At 39.9% G+C, this 23,191-nt stretch overlaps 1 protein-coding gene across 3 annotated transcripts in view; it reads right to left on the reverse strand.

The window, feature by feature from the left end:
* Positions 1 to 21,525, reverse strand: part of LSM6 (LSM6 homolog, U6 small nuclear RNA and mRNA degradation associated) — a 41,124-nt gene extending 19,599 nt beyond the window's left edge. For 2 of the 3 annotated variants that reach the window (XM_089912402.1, XM_022599673.2), the window contains exons 1-2: positions 21,418 to 21,525; positions 8,064 to 8,179 (exon numbers count right to left, since the gene is read on the reverse strand). In XM_089912402.1, the coding sequence (XP_089768528.1) occupies positions 8,064 to 8,157 (94 nt within the window). In that variant the 5' untranslated portion in view covers positions 8,158 to 8,179; positions 21,418 to 21,525. Of the gene's footprint in view, positions 1 to 8,063; positions 8,180 to 10,949; positions 11,136 to 21,417 lie in introns of those variants that run through there. The other variant, XM_022599674.3, reaches the window with a different exon arrangement.
* Between the last annotated feature and the right edge of the window lie 1,666 nt (positions 21,526 to 23,191).

The raw sequence follows: 23,191 nt of genomic DNA on the forward strand, positions 1-23,191 counted from the left end.
AATATTCTCATAGCAAAGGTTTTTTAACAAAAAAGGTTCTTAGAGGTTGAGATTATAACCCCCTCCCTTCTCTAAGGGATTAAATTACAATGAAAAACAGAAAACAAGTTTCTTCAAACTTGAAGGGAAATTGCTACAGAGAACTGGGTTGTTTCCTTGTTTGTTTGTTTTTATTTAACCACATTCTTTATAGTATGCTGTCAATAGTGTACAACGTTTTGCTTTAATAGTATACAAGCCATGGCCAGACAATCATAAACGGGAGAAAAATTAGGGTTACTACTACCCATGTGAAACGTTGTTGAGACTTACTAGTAAACAAGGAAATATAAATTAAATGAGATATTACTTGTTGCCAATTAGAATGGAAAATTTGACATTAAAGGCTAACACAAGGGTTGATGAGAACGTAGAGATGAATGAGCCACCTGCCCTGACGGAGGGTCATCTACACCCTCTTTGACTCTGAAACCGTATCCCAGGGAATTTATTATAAAGAGACACTTGGACAAGTGCTTGAGATACATGTTAAAGGAGCAGTCATTTACATTAGAAAAAAGATTGGTAAACACCTAAATGTCCATTAATAGGACACTGGTTACAAACAAAAACAAAACTGTGCTCCATCCACTCATGGTATTCCTATGTAACCATTAAACACTCCATGTTGTCAGAAAACTGAATGCATTTAATGTTAAAAAAAAAATCAGAATGCATGTACAATTGATCCCACTTATGTAAAATTATGCTTATATAGAGACAGATCTAAATGGGTAAGGGTGATTATCTCTGGATGGTAGAATTTGGGGAAGATTTACCTTTCTTCTATATACTTTTCTCCATTATTTGCTTTGAAATTTCTTAAAAATATATATATATGTGTACATATTTCCTTTGAAAATAGAAAATGTTCCCCTAAAGAGCAGGCTGGCGGATCTGCTCAATGAAGGGGGTGCTGAGAAGATACTGAGCACATGTCGCCACCCTCATCAGCGGCTGGATATTCTCTCCGAATCCATTACCTCCTCTGGGCCCATCAAAAGCCCAGGGGTGAGAAGCGGCACACAGAGATGTTATAATGTCTCAGTATTCAGTATAAATCCATTGATTCCACTGTAAAAGTCAAATTAAACTGGAGCTACATTATTAATGTCAAGAAACTAAAGCAGTACATAAAAAGCAGAGTATTTTTTAGGAAGGCTTTTGAATCAAGCTTGAGTTTGAGTCCTAGCTCCTCCCTTACTACGTGGAGATAATCAACAGAGATCTCAAAGGATTTATGTGAAGAGAAAATGAAAATTAAAGTGATTCCTGCACACGGGACCCACAGTAAGCTCTCAATAAAATTAAGTTTGCACATGTGGAAAGTGGAAAAATCTCAAGAGATTTTGATCATTACTCAGGAAAGAGACCAGGAATTATTCAGCAGGAAAGAGGCCAAAAAAGGCTTTAAAACTTTGCTAATCAATTAGTTATCCATACCTGTGAAATATTCCCAGTAATTTAACATATCTTAATTTTGGAAGATTAGGAATTTAGTTACTGCAAAAAAATGGAATTGGATACCATTCCTTACACAAAGTTAGTTTCAGTAGTGTCAAGCCTCTTAAAAAGAGCATTTCATTTTCTACAAGACCAGAAAGGTGTCTTTGGATACCCCACATATTATATGAGTGAGAAGTTTACGCTGAAAAATGATACTGTCTAAATAGTTGCTTGCCAATCTATTTTTTAACACTTTTATTACAGTATAACTGCTCTACAATGGTGTGTTAGTTTCTGCTGTATAACAAAGTGAATCAGCTATACATATGCATACATCCCCATTTCTCCTCCCACTTGGGTCTCCCTCCCACCCTCCCTATCCCACCCCTCTAGGTGGTCACAAAGCACCCAGCTGATCTCCCTGTGCTTCCCGCTAGCTATCTATTTTACATTTGGTAGTGTATATATGTCCATGTCACTCTCTCACTTCATCCCAGCTTACCTTTCACCCTCTCCGCGGCCTCAGCTACATTCTCTACATCTGCATCTTTATTCCTGTCTTACCTCTAGGTTCTTCAGAACCATTTTTTTTTTTTTTTAGATTCCATATGTATGTGTTAGCATACGGTATTTGTTTTTCTCTTTCTGACTTACTTCACTCTGTATGACAGTCTCTAGGTCCATCCGCCTCACTACAAATAACTCAATTTCATCTCTTTTTATTGCTAAGCAATATTCCATTGTAATATATATCCCACATCTTCTTTATCTATTCATCTGTTGATGGACACATAGGTTGCTTCCACGTCCTGGCTATTGTAAAAAGAGGTGCAATGAACACTGTGGTACATGACTCTTTTTGAATTATGGTTTTCTCAGGGTATATGCCCAGTAGTGGCATTGCTGGGTTGAATGGTGGTTCTATTTTTAGTTTTTTAAGGAACCTCCATACAGTTCTCCATAGTGGCTGTATCAACTTACATTCCCACCAGCAGTGCAAGAGGGTTCCCTTTTCTCCACACCCTCTACAGCATTTATTCTCTGTAGATTTTTTGATGATGGCCATTCTCACCAGTGTGAGGTAATTCCTCATTGTAGTTTTTATTTGCACTTCTCTAGTGATTACTGACGTTGAGCATCCTTTCATGTGTTTGATGGCAATCTGTATATCTTCTTTGCAGAAATGCCTGTTTAGGTCTTCTGCCCATTTTTGGATTGGGTTGTTTGTTTTTTTGGTATTGAGCTGCATGAACTTATTCTATATTTTGGAGATTAATTCTTTGTCAGTTGCTTCATTTGCAAATATTTTCTCCCATTCTGAGGGTTGTCTTTTTGTCTTGTTTCTGGCTTCCTTTGCTGTGCAAAAGCTTTTAAGTTTCATTAGGTCCCCTTTCGTTATTTTTGTTTTTATTTTAATTTCTCTAGGAGGTGGGTCAAAAGGGATCTTGCTGTGATTTGTGTCACAGAGTGTTCTCTCTATGTTTTCCTCTAAGAGTTTGATAGTGTCTAGCCTTACATTTAGGCCTTTAATCCATTTTGAATTTATTTTTGTGTATGGTGTTAGGGAGTGTTCTAATTTCATTCTTTTACATGTAGTTGTCCAGTTTTCCCAGCACCACTTATTGAAGAGGCTGTCTTTTCTCCATCGTATATTCTTGCCTTCTTTATCAAAAATAAGGTGACCATATGTGCATAGGTTTACCTCTGGGCTTTCTATCCCGTTGCATTGATCTATATTTCTGTTTTTGTGTCAGTACCATACTGTCTTCATTACTGTAGCTTTGTAGTATAGTCTGAAGTCAGGGAGCCTGATTCCACCAGCTCCATTTATCTTTCTCAAGACTGCTTAGGCTATTCGGGGTATTTTGTGTTTCCATACAAATTGTGAAATTTTTTGCTCTAGTTCTGCAAAAAATGCCTCTGGTAGGTTGATAGGTATTGCACTGAATCTGAAGATTGCTTTGGGTAGTATAGTCATTTTCAGAATGTTATTTCTTCCAATCCAAGAACGTGGTACATCTCTCCAACTGTTTAATTTATCTCATCAGTGTCTTATAGTTTTCTGCATACAGGTCTTTTGTCTCCCTAGATAGGTAAATTCCTAGGTATTTTATTCTTTCTGTTGCAATGGTAAATGGGAGTATTTCCTTAATTTCTCTTTCAGATTTTTCATTATTTGTGTATAGGAATGCAAGAGATTTCTGTGCATTAATTTTCCATCCTGCAACTTTACCAAATTCATTGATTGGCTCTAGTAGTTTTCTGGTAGAGTCTTTAGGATTCTCTAAGTACAGTATCATGTCATCTGCAAGCTGTGACAGCTTTACTTCTTCTTTGCCGATTTGGATTCCTTTTATTTCTTTTTCTTCTCTGATTGCTGTGGCTAAAATTTCCAACACTATGTTGAATAATAGTGGTGAGAGTGGGCAACCTTGTCTTCTTCCTGATCTTCGTGGAAATGGTTTCAGTTTTTCACTATTGAGAATGATGTTGGCTGTGGGTTTGTTATATATGGCCTTTATTATGTTGAGGTAAGTTCCCTCTATACCTACTTTCTGGATGGTTTTTATCATAAATGTGTTGAATTCTGTCGAAAGATTTTTCTGTATCTATTGAGATGATCATATGACTTTTTTCCTTCAATTTGTTAATATGGTGTTATCACATTGAATGATTTGCGTATATTGAAGAATTCTTGCATCCCTGGGATAAATCCCACTTGATCATGGTGTTTGATCCTTTTAATATGCTGTTGGATTCTGCTTGCTCGCATTTGTCGAGGATATTTGCATCTATGTTCATCAGTGATATTGGCCAGTATTTTCTTTCTTTGTGACATCTTTGTCTGTTTTTGGTATCAGGGTGATGGAGGCCTCGTAGTATGAGTTTGGGAGTGTTCCTCCCTCTGCTATATTTTGGAAGAGTTTGAGAAGGATAGGTGTTAGCTCTTCTCTAAATGTTTGATAGAATTCGCCTGTGAAGCCATCTGGTCCTCGGCTTTTGTTTGTTGGCAGATTTTTATTCACAGTCTCAATTTCAGTGCTTGTGATTGGTCTGTTTATATTTTCTATATCTTCCTGGTTCAGTCTTGGAAGGTTGTGCTTTTCTAAGAATTTGTCCATTTCTTCCAGGTTGTCCATTTTATTGGCATATAACTGCTTGTACTAATCTCTCATGATCCTTTATATTTCTGCAGTGTCTGTTCTTATTCCTCCATTTTCATTTCTAATTGTATTGATTCGAGTCTTCTCCCTTTTTTTCTTGATGAGTCTGGCTAATGGTTTATCAATATTGTTTATCTTCTCAAACAACCAGCTTTTAGTTTTATAGATCTTTGCTCTTCTTTCCTTCATTTTTTTCATTTATTTCTCATCTGATCTTTATGATTTCTTTCCTTCTGCTAATTTTGGGGTTTTTTTGTTCTTCTTTCTCTAATTGCTTTAGATGTAAGGTTAGGTTGTTTAGTTGAGATTTTTTCTGTTTCTTGAGGTAGGATTGTATTGCTATAAACTTCCCTCTTAGAACTGCCTTTGCTGCTTCCCATAGGTTTTGGGTCATTGTGTTTTCACTGTCATTTGTTTCTAGGTATTTGCTGATTCCCTCTTTGATTTCTCCAGTGATCTCTTGGGTATTTAAGAGTGTACTGTTTAGCCTCCAACTGTTTGTATTTTTTACAGATTCTTTTCCTGTAACTGATATCTAGTCTCATAGTGTTGTGGTCGGAAAACATACTTGATATAATGTCAGTTTTCTTAAATTTACCAGGGCTTCATTTGTGACCCAAGATATGATCTATCCTGGAGAACATTCCATGAGCACGTGAGAAGAAAGTGTACTCTGTTGATTTTGGATGGAATGTCCTAAAAATATCAATTAAGTCCACCTTGTTTAATGTGTCATCTAAAGCTTGTGTTTCCTTATTTATTTTCATTTTGGATGATCTGTCCGTTGGTGAAAGTGGGGTGTTAACAGCCCTTACTATGATTGTGTTCCTGTCGATTTCCCCTTTTATGGCTGTTAGCATTTGCCTTATATATTGAGGTGCTCCTATGCTGGGTGCATAAAGATTTACAATTGTTATATCTTCTTCTTCGATTGATCCCTTGATCATTATGTACTGTCCTTGTCGCTTGTAATAGTCTTTATTTTAAAGTCTATTTTGTCTCATCTGAGAATTGCTACACCAGCTTGCTTTTGATTTCCATTTGCATGGAATATCTTTTTCCACCCTCTCACTTTCAGTCTGTATATGTTCCTAGGTCTGAAGTGGGTCTCTTGTAGACAGAATGTATATGGGTCTTGTTTTTGTATCCATTCAGCCAGTCAGTGTCTTTTGGTTAGAGCATTTAATCCATTTACATTTAAGGTAGTTTTCAATATGTGTGTTCCTATTACCATCTTCTTAACTGTTTTAGGTTTGTTATTGTAGGTCTTTTCCTTGTCTTGTGTTTCCTGCCTAGAGAAGTTCCTTTAGAATTTATTGTAAAGCTGGTTTGGTGGTGCTAAATTCTCTTAGGTTTTGCTTGTCTGTAAAGGTTTTAATTTCTCCCTCAAATCTGAATGAGATCCTTGCTGGGTAGAGTAATCCTGTTTGTAGTTTTTTCCCTTTCATCACTTTAAACACGTCCTGCCACTCCCTTCTGGCTTGCAGGGTTTCTGCTGAGAGATCAGCCGTTAACCTTATGGGGATTCCCTTGTATGTTATTTGTTGTTTTTCCCTTGCTGCTCTTAATATTTTTTCTTTGTATTGAATTTTTGATAGTTTGATTAATATGTTTCTTGTGTTTCTCCTTGGATTTATCCTGTATGGGACTCTCTGCACTCTCTGCACTTCCTGGACTTGATTAACTATTTCCTTTCCCATATGAGGGGAGTGTTCAACTATAATCTCTTCAAATATTTTCTCAGTCCATTTCTTTTTCTCTTCTTCAGGGAGCCCTATAATTCGAATGTTGGTGTGTTTAATGTTGTCCCAGAGGTCTCTGAGACTGTCCTCAATTCTTTTCATTCTTTTTTCTTTATTCTGCTCTGCAGTAGTTATTTCCACTATTGGACCTTCCGGGTCACTTATCTGTTCTTCTGCCTCAGTTAGTCTGCTATTGATTCCTTCTAGAGAATTTTTAACTTCACTTACTGTGTTGTTCATCACTGTTTTTTCCTCCTTAGTTTTTCTAGGTCCTTGGTAAATGTTTCTTGTATTTTCTCCATTCTATTTCTAAGACTTGGGATCATCTTTACTATCATTACTCTGAATTCTATTTCAGGTAGACTGCCTATTTCCTCTTCATTTGTTTGGTCTGGTGGATTTTTACTTTGCTCCTTCATCTGCTGTGTATTTCTCTGTCTTCTCATTTTGCTTAACTGCAGCCTGCAGGTTCATATTTCCCATTGTTTTTGGTGTCTGCCCCCAGTGGCTAAGGCTGGTTCAGTGGGTTATATAGTCTTCTTGGTGGAGGGGACTGGCGCCTGTGCCTGTGTCCTGGTGGATGAGGCTGGTTCTTTTCTTTCTGGTGGGCAGGTCCGCATATGGTGGTGTGCTTTGGGGTGTCTGTGAACTTATTATGATTTTAGGCAGCCTCTCTGCTAACGGGTGGGGCTGTGTTCCTGTCTTGCTAGTTGTTTGTCATAGGGTGTCCAGCACTGTAGCTTGTTGGCTGTTGAGTGGAGCTGGGTCTTAGCGTTGAGATGGGGATCCCTGGGAGCGCTTTCGCTATTTGATAGTACGTGGGACCAGGAGGTCTCTGGTGGTCCAATGTCCTGAACTCGGCTCTCCCACCTAAGAGGCTCAGGCCTGACACCTGGCCAGAGCACCAAGACCCTGTCAGACACTCGGCCAGGTATGTGGGGAGTTTCTTGCCTTTTGGGAAGTCTGAGGTATTCTGCCAGCATTCAGTAGGTGTTCTGTAGCAGTTGTTCCACATGTAGATGTATTCTTCATGTATTTGTGGGGAGGAAGGTGATCTGCACATCTTACTCCTCTGCCGTCTTGAAGGTCCCTTCCGTTGCTTGCCAATCTTGACTGCTTCCACAAAAACAAATGCTGCTGGGCCAAGGAGTTCTTTAGTATCCGGTTATTCAAGCCTGGCTGTCACCAGGGGATGCAGGCGCACCAATCTCAAAGCAATGACAGGAGACAGGAGCCCCAGATCACGCAAGTCAGAGGAACACGCTCTGCTGTCAGAGTTGTCTCTAAAATGAACCATCTCAGAAGTAGAAAAAGAAATGGGTATAGGGGCATCCTTGGTGGCGCAGTGGTTGAGAGTCCGCCTGCCGATGCAGGGACACGGGTTCGTGCCCCGGTCTGGGAAGATCCCACATGCTGCGGAGCGACTGGGCCCGTGAGCCATGGCCGCTGAGCCTGCGTGTTCGGAGCCTGTGCTCCACAATGGGAGAGGCCACAGCAGTGAGAGGCCCACGTACCGCAAAAAAAAAAAGAAAAAAAAGGAATGGGTATAGAAACTGTTGACAACCAATGCTTTTTTGGTCTACTGGGTACTTCAAAGAGGTTAATAAAAAGCAGTTAAGTCACCTTTACTTCTTTAGTGAACACCAGTAAGGATGAAGCATGGAAATCTTACCTCGGTAATCCACTCCGGAATTTAATTTTACCACAACTGGTCGTCCGATGATTTGCTTCAGGAAGTCACTGGGTGTTTGCTTCCGTAGACTCATTTTAACAATCCTGATCAGAAATCTGAAAGGGAGAAATAAAGGTAAAGACAAAAGTTAATTATTCAACAAAAAAGCCTGGAAGTCCTTAATGTATTTATAGGAAATCAAGTGTCAAAGGACCACGTGCAAAGAGCCAACACTACTCCACCACCACACCCAGAGCACGGCAGCTAACGTGATTCCAGTTCTTACCTGGAGCCAGATACTAAGCTAAGCGTTTGACACATGTTACCTCATTAGGCCCACAAGAATCCTCAGACACAGCCTCACCACAGAAGAGTCCTGTGATTCCAGAGCCCCTGTTCTTAACCACTTGTCACCACTGTGTCCGCAGTCAACATACCCACGACCACCATGACCACCGCCACCACTTACCCAACGCTCACTTCATGCTGAGCACTCTGCTAAGATCCCTAGAAATACTGTCAAATTTAATCTTTACAAGAACCCTGAGAAGAAGGTCTTCATATCCCCATGAAATTAAAGGCTGCTAATGTAATTAAAGGCCCAGAAGGATGAAATTACGTGCCCACAAATGTGAGGGGATCAACATTCAAGTTCCAATCAGGCATGTTTTTTTTGTTTGTTTGTTTTTGGGGGGGTGGTTCACGGGTCTCTCACTGTTGTGGCCTCTCCTGCTGCAGAGCACAGGCTCCAGACACGCAGGCTCAGTGGCCGTGGCTCAAAGGCCTAGCAGCTCTGCGGCATGTGGGATCTTCCCGGACCGGGGCACAAACCCGTGTCCCCTGCATCGGCAGGCGGACTCTCAACCACTGCACTACCAGGGAAGCCCTCAGGAATGTTTTAAAGCCACTGTTTACATAATGTTTATATAGTATTTACAACAGCTGATTGTAAATACTATATGCCAAAACAGTATCTCCAGAAAGAATAATAATCATAACTGAGAGCCAATATTTGAGTGTACTACAGGCCGGCACTTATGTAAGCACTTTACATGTATTAATCCACTTAGAGCTCACTGAGGTAGGTATTCTTTTAACCTCATTTTACAGATGACTAGACACAGAAAGGGCTAAACATCCTCGTCAAGGTAACATAGCCAGTAAATAGATGGCCAGCCCATGTCTTAATCACACCTTTATGCAGCCTCCTGAAAGCTGCTAATGTAGCCAAATATTTTTATTATATTATGTATATTATAATTATAGCAGATATACACTCTCTATAACAAAGTAAAAAATCTTAAAAATCAAGTATAATAGGAATCTAAAATAGGGAAAGAGCATTATGTACCCAAATCAATCACAGACATACATAGCTACCCATCACTCCTTTCAAAACTCATCCTGTTTTGTAAGTTCTCTATCTCAAAATATTTTGATAAACAAACGTAACAAAACGTAACTGTTACTTAAATAAAAACTTTGGAAATTAATTATTCTGTTTCAGTCAAATTCAGCATCAATTTTATTTAGTAGCCATATAAACATTCACATTTAAAAATTAGTATGAATACAATACTTGAAGGACTCTCCTCAAGAACTCAAGTTGTGGGGTTTCCCTGGTGGCACAGTGGTTGAGAATGTGCCTGCCAATGTGGGGGACACGGGCTCGAGCCCTGGTCTGGGAAGATCCCACATGCCGCAGAACAACTAAGCCTGTGCACCACAACTACTAAGCCTGCGCTCTAGAGCCTGCGAACCACAACTACTGAGCCCGTGTGCCACAACTACTAAAGCCCACACACCTAGAGCCCACACACTGCAACAAGAGAAGCCACCGCAATGAGAAGCCTGTGCACCACAGCGAAGAGCGGCCCCCGCTCGCCGGCACTAGAAAAAGCCTGCACGCAGCAACAAAGACCAAACACAGCCAAAAGGAAATAAATTAATTTTTTAAAAAATCAAGTTTTTTCTTGTTTTGTTTTCAATCAAAACTTTCACTAAACATTCTTCCATAAATAGCACTGGTTATTTCACTCCAAGTCCATCCACTCAATGATCTGAATTCAGGTTTAAGATGATTGTTTGGAGATTTTCTCAATGTAAATCCATGCAGATTCAGCAGTTTGGATAAACTAGAATGCTAGATTATTGGCTTTTCATTTGTTTAACAATTATGTGTATGGACACGCCCTGCAAGAAAAATTTTTAAATGTACACACAGGCTCTAACCTTAAAGAACTTAGAATCTAGAAGAACTTAAACTCTTGTTTAAAGGGCGTGAGTAAACAAAAATGATCGTAATTTAAGTAAAATAATTTTCTTTAGGGCTTCCCTGGTGGCGCAGTGGTTGAGAGTCCGCCTGCCGATGCAGGGGAAACGGGTTCGTGCCCCGGTCCGGGAAGATCCCACATGCCGCAGAGCAGCTGGGCCCGTGAGCCACAGCCACTGAGCCTGCGCGTCCAGAGCCTGTGCTCCGCAACGGGAGAGGCCACAGCAGTGAGAGGCCCGCGTACCACAAAAAAAAAAAAAAAAAAAATTTCTTAAACAAGAAAAGTCAATATCTCAAGTTAAACAAAAGAAAATACAAATTTCAAAAACTATTCTTGAATGTGAGGCTGACATTTGGTCCATCCAATCCATCTCCTCAAGGTTTGAAGGATTTTTAAAATGTGATCAAATAATTATTCTGCTTGGCAAATTTTAATTTTTCCACTGAATTGCCAGTTTATTTGTTTAGCTACACTGTCTCAACAGATAACTGAAATTACGACTACTATTCAGGACAATCACTATTCATTCATGACTCAGACCACACAACATTATTTATGGTGTTTTGAGCTCACGAAGAAAATTACAAAGTAAATACTGTAGCAGATTCAATACCTTTAATGACATTAGTAAAAGGAAACACATCTTCCCATTTATCTACAAAGTGCTTTAGTTCTGTCTTCAACATGCATTGTTCTGTAGTTGGACAGGTCTACAGACATGCTGAAGGCCCCACAGAGACTCATTCACTGAGACTTAGGTTCATTTCCCATCAGATGCTAAGTCTCATTGTGCCAGCTTCTTCATCTACAAACGAGAGAAAACTAGTTTATTTTGTGCTAAAAAAACCCACTAAGATGCATTCTGATGTGAAAATCTATTTATTAACTACCTTGTCCAAAGTTAAAAGTTAATGACAGCAGATGACAGAGCAAAGTAAAAACCCAGCAGACCAAACAAATGAAGAGGAAATAGGCAGTCTACCTGAAATAGAATTCAGAGTAATGATAGCAAAGATGATCCAAAATCTTGGAAATAGAATAGAGAAAATACAAGAAACGTTTAACAAGGACCTTGAAGAACTAAATAGCAAACAAACAATGATGAACAACACAATAAATGAAATTAAAAATTCTCTAGAAGGAATCAATAGCAGAATAACTGAGGCAGAAGAATGGATAAGTGAACTGGAAGATAAAATAGTGGAAAAAACTACTGCACAGTAGAATAAAGAAAAAAGAATGAAAAGAATTGAGGACAGTCTCAGAGACCTCTGGGACAACATTAAACACACCAACATTCGAATTATAGGGCTCCCTGAAGAAGAGAAAAAGAAATGGACTGAGAAAATATTTGAAGAGATTATAGTTGAACACTCCCCTCATATGGGAAAGGAAATAGTTAATCAAGTCCAGGAAGTGCAGAGAGTACAGAGAGTCCCATACAGGATAAATCCAAGGAGAAACACAAGAAACATATTAATCAAACTATCAAAAATTCAATACAAAGAAAAAATATTAAGAGCAGCAAGGGAAAAACAACAAATAACATACAAGGGAATCCCCATAAGGTTAACGGCTGATCTCTCAGCAGAAACCCTGCAAGCCAGAAGGGAGTGGCAGGACGTGTTTAAAGTGATGAAAGGAAAAAACTACAAACAAGATTACTCTACCCAGCAAGGATCTCATTCAGATTAGACAGAGAAATTAAAACCTTTACAGACAAACAAAAGCTAAGAGAATTTAGCACCACCAAACCAGCTTTACAACAAATTCTAAAGGAACTTCTCTAGGCAGGAAACACAAGACAAGGAAAAGACCTACAATAACAAACTCAAAACAATTAAGAAAATGGTAATAGGAATATAGAATATACATATTGATAACTACCTTAAATGTAAATGGATTAAATGCTCCAACTGAAAGACACCGACTGGCTGAATGGATACAAACACGAGACCTATATATATGCTGTCTACAAGAGACTCACTTCAGACTTAGGGATCCATATACACTGAAAGTGAGAGGATGGAAAAAGATATTCCATGCAAATGGAAATCAAAAGCAAGCTGGAGTAGCAATTCTCAGATCAGACAAAACTTTAAAATAAACTCTATTACAACAGACAAAGAAGAACACTACATACTGATCAAGGGATCAATCCAAGAAGATGTAACAACTGTAAATCTTTATGCACCCAACATAGGAGCAACTCAATACATAAGGCAAATGCTAACAGCCATAAAAGGGGAAATCGACAGGAACACAATCATAGTAGGGGATTTTAACACCCCACTTTACCAACAGACAGATCATCCAAAATGAAAATAAATAAGGAAACACAAGCTTTAAATGACACATTAAACATGATGGACTTAATTGATATTTATAGGACATTCCATCCAAAACAACACAATACACTTTCTTCTCAAGTGCTCATGGAACATTCTCCAGGATAGATCATATCTTGGGTCACAAATGAAGCCTTGGTAAATTTAAGAAACCTGAAATTGTATCAAGTATGTTTTCCGACCACAACACTATGAGACTAGGTATCAATCAGAGGAAAATATCCGTAAAAAATACAAACAGAGGGAGGCTAAACAGTACACTACTAAATAACCAAGAGATCACTGAAGAAATCAAAGAGGAAATCAAAAATACCTGGAAACAAATGACAATGAAAACACAACGACCCAACACCTATGGGATGCAGCAAAAGCAATTCTAAGAGGGAAGTTTATAGCAATACAATCCTACCTCAAGAAACAGGAAACATCTCAAATAAACAACCTAACCTTACACCTAAAGCAATTAGAGAAAGAAGAATAAAAAAACCCCAAAATTAGCAGAAGGAAAGAAATCATAAAGATCAGATGAGAAATAAATGAAAAAAATGAAGGAAACAAGAGCAAAGATCTATAAAACTAAAAGCTGGTTGTTTGAGAAGATAAACAATATTGATAAACCATTAGCCAGACTCATCAAGAAAAGAAGGGAGAAGACTCGAATCAATAGAATCAGAAATGAAAAAGGAGAAGTAAGAACAGACACTGCAGAAATATAAAGGATCATGAGAGATTACTACAAGCAATTATATGCCAATAAAATAGACAACCTGGAAGAAATGGACAAATTCTTAGAAAAGCAAAACCTTCCAAGACTGAACCAGGAAGATATAGAAAATATAAACAGACCACTCACAAGCACTGAAATTGAGACTGTGATTAAAAATCTTCCAGCAAATAAAAGCCCAGGACCAGATGGCTTCACAGGCGAATTCTATCAAACATTTAGAGAAGAGCTAACACCTAACCTTCTCAAACTCTTCCAAAATATAGCAGAGGGAGGAACACTCCCAAACTCATACTACGAGGCCAACATCACCCTGATACCAAAACCAGACAAAGATATCACAAAGAAAGAAAATACTGGCCAATATCACTGATGAACACAGATGCAAAAATCCTCAACAAAATGTGAGCAAACAGAATCCAACAGCACATTAAAAGGATCATACACCATGATCAAGTGGGGTTTATCCCAGGGATGCAAGGATTCTTCAGTATACGCAAATCGATCAATGGGATACACCATATTAGCAAATTGAAGGAGAAAAATCATATGATCATCTCAATAGATGCAGAAAAATCTTTCAACAAAATTCAACACATTTATGATAAAAACCCGCCAGAAAGTAGGTATAGAGGGAACTTACCTCAACATAATAAAGGCCATATACAACAAACCCACAGCCAACATCATTCTCAATGATGAAAAACTGAAACCATTTCCACTAAGATCAGGAAGAAGACAAGGTTGCCCACTCTCACCACTATTATTCAACATAGTGTTGGAAGTTTTAGCCACAGCAATCAGAGAAGGAAAAGAAATAAAAGGAATCCAAATCGGTAAAGAAGAAGTAAAGCTGTCACTGTTTGCAGATGACATGACACTGTACAAAGAGAATCCTAAAGACTCTACCAGAAAACTACTAGAGCTAATCAGTGAATTTGATAAAGTTGCAGGATACAAAATCAATGCACAGAAATCTCTTGCATTCCTATACACTAATGATGAAATAACTGAAAGAGAAATTAAGGAAACACTCCCATTTACCACTACAACCAAAAGAATAAAATACCTAGGAATAAACCCACCTAAGGAGACAAAAGACCTGCATGCAGAAAACTATAAAACAGTGATGAAAGAAATTAAACATTTGGAGAGATATACCATGTTCTTGGATTGGAAGAAATAACATTGTGAAAATGACTATACTACTACTACTATACTACAAAGCAATCTTCAGATTCAGTGCAATACCTATCAACCTACCAATGGCATTTTTCACAGAACTGGAACAAAAAATTTCACAATTTGTATGGAAACACAAAACACCCCGAATAGCCAAAGCAATCTTGAGAAAGAAAAACAGAGCTGGTGGAAGCAGGCTCCCTGACTTCAGACTATACTACAAAGCTACAGTAATCAAGACAGTATGGTACTGGCACAAAAACAGAAATATAGATTAATGGAACAGGATAGAAAGCCCAGAGGTAAACCCATGCACATATGGTCACCTTATTTTTGATAAAGGAGGCAAGAATATACAATGGAGAAAAGACAGCATCTTCAATAAGTGGTGCTGGCAAAACTGGACAGCTACATGTAAAAGAATGAAATTAGAACACTCCCTAACACCATACACAAAAATAAACTCAAAATGGATTAAAGACCTAAATGTAATAAGACCAGACACTATAAAACTCTTAGAGGAAAACATAGGCAGAACACTCTATGACATAAATCACATCAAGATTCTTTTGACCCACCTCCTAGAGAAATGAAAATAAAAGCAAAAATAAACAAATAGGACCTAATGAAACTTAAAAGCTTTTCCACAGCAGAGGAAACCATAAACAAGACAAAAAGACAATACTCAGAATGGGAGAAAATATTTGCAAATGAAGCAACTGACAAAGGATTAATCTCCAAGATATAGAAGAGGCTCATGCAGCTCAATATCAAAAAAAACAAACCCATCCAAAAATGGGCAGAAGATCTAAATAGACATTTCTCCAAAGACGATATACAGATTGCCAACAAACACATGAAAGAATGCTCAACATCATTAATCATTAGAGAAATGCAAATCAAAACTACAATGAGATATCATCTCACACCAGTCAGAATGGCCATCATCAAAAAATCTACAAAGAATAAATGCTGTAGAGGGTGTGGAGAAAAGGGAACCCTCTTGCACTGCTGGTGGGAATGTAAATTGATACAGCCACTATGGAGAACAGTATGGAGGCTCCTTAAAAAACTAAAAATAGAACTACCATTCAACCCAGCAATGCCACTACTGGGCATATACCCTGAGAAAACCATAATTCAAAAAGAGTCATGTACCACAGTGTTCACTGCAGCTCTATTTACAATAGCCAGGACATGGAAGCAACCTAAGTGTCCATCAACAGATGAATGGATAAGGAAGATGTGGGATATATATACAATGGAATATTACTCAGCAATAAAAAGAAATGAAATTGAGTTATTTGTAGTGAGGTGGATGGATCCTGAGACAGTCATACAGAGTGAAGTAAGTCAGAAAGAGAAAAACAAATACCGTATGCTAACACATATATATGGAATCTAAAAAAAAAAAAAAAATTGGTTCTGAAGAACCTAGGGGCAGAACAGGAATAAAGACACAGACATAGAGAATGTACTCGAGGACATGGGGAGGGGGAAGCGTAAGCTGGGACAAAGTGAGAGAGTGGCATGGACTTATATACACTACCAATATAAAATAGATGGCTAGTGCGAAGCAGCTGCATAGCACAGGGAGATCAGCATGGTGCTGTGACCACCTAGAGGGGTGGGATAGGGAAGGTGGGAGGGAGACACAAGAGGGAGGAGATATGGGGATATATGTATATGTATAGCTGATTCACTTTGTTGTAAAGCAGAAACACACTATTGAAAGCAATTATACTGCAATAAAGATGTTAAAAAAAAAAGTTAATGAAAGAGAACAGTTCTGAAAGTTTCTGAGATGCTCTTCCTGGGTTAGGATCCTCAAATAAAATTTTCCATTTTTTAGAAAAAAGAAAAACGTTAAAGACAGATGACAGAATACAAACCTAGACTGATAGTTGCTTAACTGATGATATTAGTTATTTTTAAAATGTTACTAATACTATCTTTCCTCACCTCTTAAAAAAGCATGGACATATTCTTGTTCTAAACTCATCAAAGATCATGCCTCTGCCATTAAGTCTCACCTCTACTCCAATTAACATCAATCTCTTCCTGAAGGCATTCAACGCTTCAAATTTTTATGCAGCACCTACCTGTCAGGCACGTAGGCTGGGGATGTAACACCTATAAGATGTGGCCTTGGGCCCTCAGAGTTGACACTCCAAAGGGGACAGAAACATACAAATGGCAAAGTTTTTAAAAAGCTGTATGCATTTGGATAAAATGATGCAGAAAACAGCCCATACGGAAGAGTGGCTTACACCAGGCCTTGGAGATCAAAGGAAGATTTCGGGAGGTGAACCTGAGCTGAGTATGGAGGAAAAGGAGTCCACCAGCCTAAAAGGAGAGAAATCTTAGCAAAGGTATTAGACAGTGTTTGGGTTTGAGGGGAAAATGCCACCTTGGCAAGAAGGACAAGCAGCAGCCGCAGAAGGGAGCAGGGCCACCATCATGGGATCAGAGCAAGTCAGGCTGAGAGCGCGCAGCCCTGAGCCTCTAGGCCAGTTTCCCAAAAGTGAATCATCTGTATCACTTGGAGATCCTGATTCGGTAGTTCTGGGGCAGGACCCAGAATCTGTCTGCAAAAGCACAGGAGACGCCTATGAACTGGCAAGCATGGGAAATACTTGTGTCAGTGATGGGGACCCTGGGAAGGTCTGAAGCAGAGACTTGCATGATTGCAGACAGGCCCTCTCACTTAGTTCTGGCGTCAGAGTTTCCCATTTGGTTACCTGTCACTATTTACTCTCTTTTATATGCTTTACTTTTTTTAAATAGGAGTCTTTGCTCCCTCACAGGACTGGAAGCCATGTGAAAGGAGAGACTAGTACCAAGCTTCTCATTTACTCTCTAGAACATCGACATTGTGCTAAATCTCTTGAAAAAAAATTTGTTTTAAGTTATTTGTAAAGAGGATGGTTGCTTCAAACACATTTTATCCATCACTTTAGGAGAGTGTATCTTTTACATTTGTCTTCATTAGGCTTCCGTGGTGCTCCCTGTTACTTAATGACTCGTCCATAAATCCATTTTGTATGAGTCAATTGGTCTCGATACCACAATTTTTCCCAAGACTTGGCTCACGTAAGTTTAAGTTTTCATCTTTTAAATTGGATAAGGCAGAAGGGACAGTTCTGACTGCTTCTGAAGGAAGAAAAAAGCCTCTTGAACCATAAACATATAAGAGGAAAAAGGCTTTCTTGCTTCAGGGTCACCTTGATAAAACTTCTCTTCAAAATTAAAGCCATAATCACCCTCTAGGCCTCCTCTCCCTTCCCTGACTCCTACTCGGGGTTTTAAATGACCTATTTTCATAAACGGCTATTAAGTCAAAAGCAGTATATTTTCTGGCAGAAGCTACTGAGAGGTCTGGTACAAGAACATCTGCCTACTGCCTTGCAGAGATTTTTTTAATTAGAAGAATGGGGAGGAAAAAAGAAACAAATTTTATTCATCCACTATGTGCCAGGCCACACTAGATTCCTCAGCAATTCACATAGCAACCCTGTGAGGGGGTGAGCAGAACTAAGGCTTGACCCCAAAGCGGAAGCCCTTTCAGAGGTTCAGCTGCCCTTCTGAATAGGTGTTAAACCTGGGGAATGGCCATAGAGACAGTGAGAGATCTATCTGGAGAGTAGCAGTACTGAGGCGAAAACACCGAAAGTGACAAAGTCCTGTAAATTAGCCTGTGAGGATATTTTAAAATGGTCAAACAGAAAGAAATATACAAGGAGACTTGCAAATCCTTGTTTCTTGGCAATGTTCACTGTAAACTTTCACCTACTCTTGAAGTATTTACAGTTTAGGGTGAAAAAAATTGAAAAGGAAAAAAACTGCAATGAAACCCAATACTACAACCCAAGTAAACGCAGCTGTAGACTAACACATCATTGTCAGAGAGGGCATGAGACACGGAGAAACACAGCTCTCTCTATATCTCCCTTCCGAGACAGCGGATACGCTGCCCTCTTCCGAAGGCTCCAGACCAATCCCTCCTCCCCAACCACAGGCGGCTGCCTTCCTCCCCTCTCTCCCGGGGGCACGCTGAGCTGGCCCTCTGCGCACCCAGAGCGCCTCTCTCCACTCGCAGTCACTGCCCTGGGCGGCTGTTTTGCAGTTTTCCTGTTTGCTGACCAGTCTCCCATACTGGGTTCTAAGCTTCTCGGGGACGAGGAAAATGTGTTACTCATTTAGTAACCCTGGTACCTAAGCACACTGCCCAGGCCTGAGGAAGCAGCCCTTAGGCAGTGCCAAGGAAAAGCCGTGTCCCTTCCCCTCCTCTCCCAGCTATGGGCACAGTGATGAGCACATGCATGTAAACAGCTATAACCTAGTCATATCTCTATTACTGACCACCAAATTAAAGAAAGATGGAGAAAACAGAAACGTTTCTGTGTTGTCCAAGAAACAGCTGCACCCGAATCAACACAGATGGCTTGTTAAATGCAGATTCCTGAAGCCAGCTCCCAGTCAGACTCTCTAGGTAAGGAACACTGTAATTCATGTTGTATAAAGTTCCCCAAATAATTTCCATAAGCAAGTGGTTCTCCACCAGCAGCACTTTTAAACCCCACCCTCAGGGACATTCAGAAATGTCTGAAGACATTTTAGATTCTCTTGACTGCGGAGCGTGGTGCCACTGATGTCTAGTAGGTAGAGGCCAGGGATTCGGCTTAACACTCTACAAAGCATAGGACGGCGGTCCTCCACAACGAAGGATGATCTGCCCCCAAATGTCAGCTGAGGTTGAGAGACTCTGTTATAAGCCCTAAAACCATTGTTCTCTGATCTTAAGGCAACAAGTTTTTAAAAAACCTTCAAGGGTTAACAAATGAGAACCAACAGCTAAGTTCTAACCACATGACAGAGTATAAATCATAACTTATTAGATATTTTATTCCAACATATAAAGAATATGAAAACAACTGTCAAAAAAAATCTTGACGGGATTGCCATTCCAAATAATGAATTTCTAGTCCTGACCATGAAAACGTCACTTTTCCCATTTTTCAGCGCTACAGATCACTCAGATGATTACAATCTCTGTTACCTGGCCCAAATCTGAAACCGTAGAATAGGAAAAAATATACATACATATTATATATAGATACAAATTATACATACATAGCTGAATCACTTTTGCTGTACACCTGAAACTAACACAATATTGTAAGTCAACTACACTTCAATAAAAAAAATAAACTGTTGAATAATCCAAGTGATGTAAACATCTTTTAAAATTCTAATACTAAGAACGTCACAGTTCAGTGAGAGACCACCTGCTGCAGCATAAAGAGTACTCACTTGGGATGCGGGAACCCTGAGTTCTAATCCCAGCTCTGCTACTTAATTAGCTGTGTGCCTTGGATAACTCATCATTTCACCTCTCAGGCCCCAGGTTCCTTATCTGCAGAATAAAGGAGTTATGCCAGACGATCGCTTAAGGGATCATCCTGCTCTAACATTCAGTCAGGGCCTATGCAGTAACTCCAAAAATACAAATACACACACACAATAACATCCTCTGAAGAGTCCTGCACAAAATTCAAGCAAGTGGAATTGCCACGTAACACTATATTAAAAAAAAAAAAAATCCAAAGAGGCTCAGCCTTGCCAGTTGGTATCCTAGAAGAGAATCACTTTTGGTGAAAAAGGCACAAACGTGAATGATGGAAACTGCTAAAACTTTTTTTGGCAAACAATCTGGCCATGTGTATGAAGACCTAAAAAAGACCCCACAAGATCACAGCATCTATTCTAATAATTTCACTCCTCAGAATCAGTCCAAGTTAATCATCTGAAATATTTTTTTTAAAAAATGTTTATCAAAGTATTACCTGGAATACTAAAATGAAGCAAAAATTCACAAACACCCTAAATGCCCCACAGCCGGGAAATAATGGATAGGACTTACACAATGATGACTTAGGTAGCCAATCAAAAGAAAATACAAAATTAGAAATTATACTTAGGAATGATTTCTAAATGAAAGTGAAAAACTAAATATACTGTTAAGTGATAAAATGGGTACAGCCTTAGCTCAAATACAAACTAGCCCAGAACAGAGACTGTAGGCGGAAGGGTGCCATGAACGTTATTTTCTTCACTAAACGTTTCTGTATTTCCAATTTTTCTATAACCGTCTTGTACTAATAAGGGGTAGGGAAAGGACACACCAAATCACTCTCAAGATTATCTGCATCATCCCAGTTCTAGACACCTTAAACGAAAATACGGGCTGACCGCGCGCGCACACGCCTGCTCACAAAAGCCGTGGTGACAGGACTTAAAACCATGCAACTGTGGGCATCCCCAACCTGACAACTCGGGAAGGTGGCCTAGTCCAGCCCTTAATTCCTGGGAGTCAGGCGCAGCCACCCCGATGCAGCGGAGGCCAAGCAATCCCAGGCAAAGCCTGGCCCTGTGTTCGGGTCCGCTTTCCCGCCGAATCCCCGGGCTCATGTCTGGCTTCCCAGCGTACTTCGACTACCATGAGCGGTCTCGGAAGCCACCTCGTGGGGCCCGGCCAAAGCCGTTCCTCCCCGCGCGATTCAGGCTGCCCTCGGGGTGGGGTTCTCAGGACCGAGCTCGGGAAGCCCGGCGCCGGCGGTCCCAGATCTCCCGGGCACGACAGGCGCCGAGGAGCGAGCGTGAGCGCGGGGACCCGCCACCCGCAGGCTCCGAAGTCCGCGCTCGCTCCCGGGCCCTCCAGGGGCTGCAGGCCCGGCCCGGCCCGGCCCGGGGATGCTGCTCACTAACCCTGCCCGGGACGACGGAACACTGAGGCCTCGGACTGCCCGCGCGGCCGCATGGCTCACCTCGCGGCCGGGATCAGCACCCCGACTCCGGGCACCCCACAAGCCCTGCCTCGGCCGACCAACCAGGCGAAACCGAAACTGAAATCGCCGAGGCGGCGGCGCTTTTCTGTCTCAGCCAATCATTGCTTTCCATGACTACGGCAGCCCGCGAGGACCGAAAAGTCCCACCGCGCCAGAGCGCGCTAATCCCAGAATCCTGGTTTGCCTGAAGGTGAAGTTGGCGCCCCGGAGTCAAGGTGGAAAGCGCTGGGGCTCTTTTCCAGAAAGCAAACACCACCAGTCCTCCCTCCCCCACTCCCGCAAAGGAAAAAGCAACACTGGAAGGGATATTTTAACCAGGATTACTTTTAGGCAGAAATGTTAAAAAATAACTTGAAGGCATAAGAAACTGGAATTCACTGCGAAAGTAATGTCTATACATACTCAAGAAACGTCCTGAATTTGAATAATTAAATACAAATAAATAAATAAGACAAGCAGTCTCGGACCTTTAAATCCACTTTTGGATTTTGCTTAAATGTGTGAAGACGAAGTCTTTCTTAGCAAGAGATTGTTTCCATAGCGACGATAATCGACACAAAAAATTAAAATCACTGAAGTAACTCGTATTATAAAGGCATAAAGTGCATTGCATTAGAAACTAGTTCTAACTGGAAATGGTGTACAGACATTATTTAAGTGCTGCTATGGGAGCTTGGTTTGGAACTTTGCATGAATTCTCAATATTCTTGCTATTCAAGGGAGAGGAAAAAGAAGAAAACTAATATGCCAGGACTTGATTCCTTTTTCCTCTACACACATACCCTCATCAGCTTAAAATTTATACTTTACTTCTATTCCAAATTTGTAATGCTATAAACAAAGCGATGATATCTTTAAACAGATCTTTAACCCTGTTTAAGTGTTACAGGATCTAAAATACAGATTTTTTTTCTAAGACAAAAATGAGTTCACCCTCTTGTGAGCTTCTCTTAGCTAAAGGCAGAAGAAATGAACCTTCGATTGACACAGGGGACAGAGAATGGCTAGGTGTGATTTGGTAGAAAAGAAGGACTTCCTTATATGCTTTTATAAGAGCTCCCTTTGGGTAAAGACCACATAATTGTAGATTTATTTAAAAGAGCTGTATTTGAAGTTCTTGCAATATAAAATATAATGTAAATTTTTAAAATTTAGGTAAAGTATCATTTAAATAAATTAATTAGCTGCCCCAAAAAACCCCACAACATAATAGGATATAAAGCCCCATCCCCAAAAACCTTCACAGAAGACATCAAATTGTACTATATTCTGCACCGATTGTTTCAATTATTTAAAACAGAATTTTTTATTCATAACCTCTTTCACTTTACCAAAGAGCCTCCATGGAATCATTGTGACTGGTGGGCAGGGGACAAGGAAGAATTTTAAGGACATGTTTCATCTGCAGAGAAGCTGCAATATTTTCGAAGGGGCAAAGATTTGTAAGGGCCCAAGCAGATAAACAGGGTGGGCACCATGAATTAGTTCACAAGCCAAAAATGTTTACCAAAATGTAGTTGTGCCCAGAACCCCCTCAGCAGCTTAGAATTGGCTTTCACTAACCCACAAAGCAACCTTCCATATTTTACAGGGCTTTTTTCCCCCCAGCATCTTTTATTATACAAAGAAAACACGTGCAAGGCTTTTTCGGAATAGTAGTCCATTGAGAACAAGTCTTCAAAACCCTGAACACAAACATTAATTTATTAAGGAGTTTTAAAGTCATAAAAATAGCATGACAAGATTTAGTTTA

The sequence above is a fragment of the Delphinapterus leucas genome, chromosome 5, assembly GCF_059928025.1.
Source record: "Delphinapterus leucas isolate spDelLeu-1000000601 "Yukka" chromosome 5, BTC_Dleu_Yukka2, whole genome shotgun sequence".
Taxonomy (NCBI): Eukaryota; Metazoa; Chordata; class Mammalia; order Artiodactyla; family Monodontidae; genus Delphinapterus; species Delphinapterus leucas.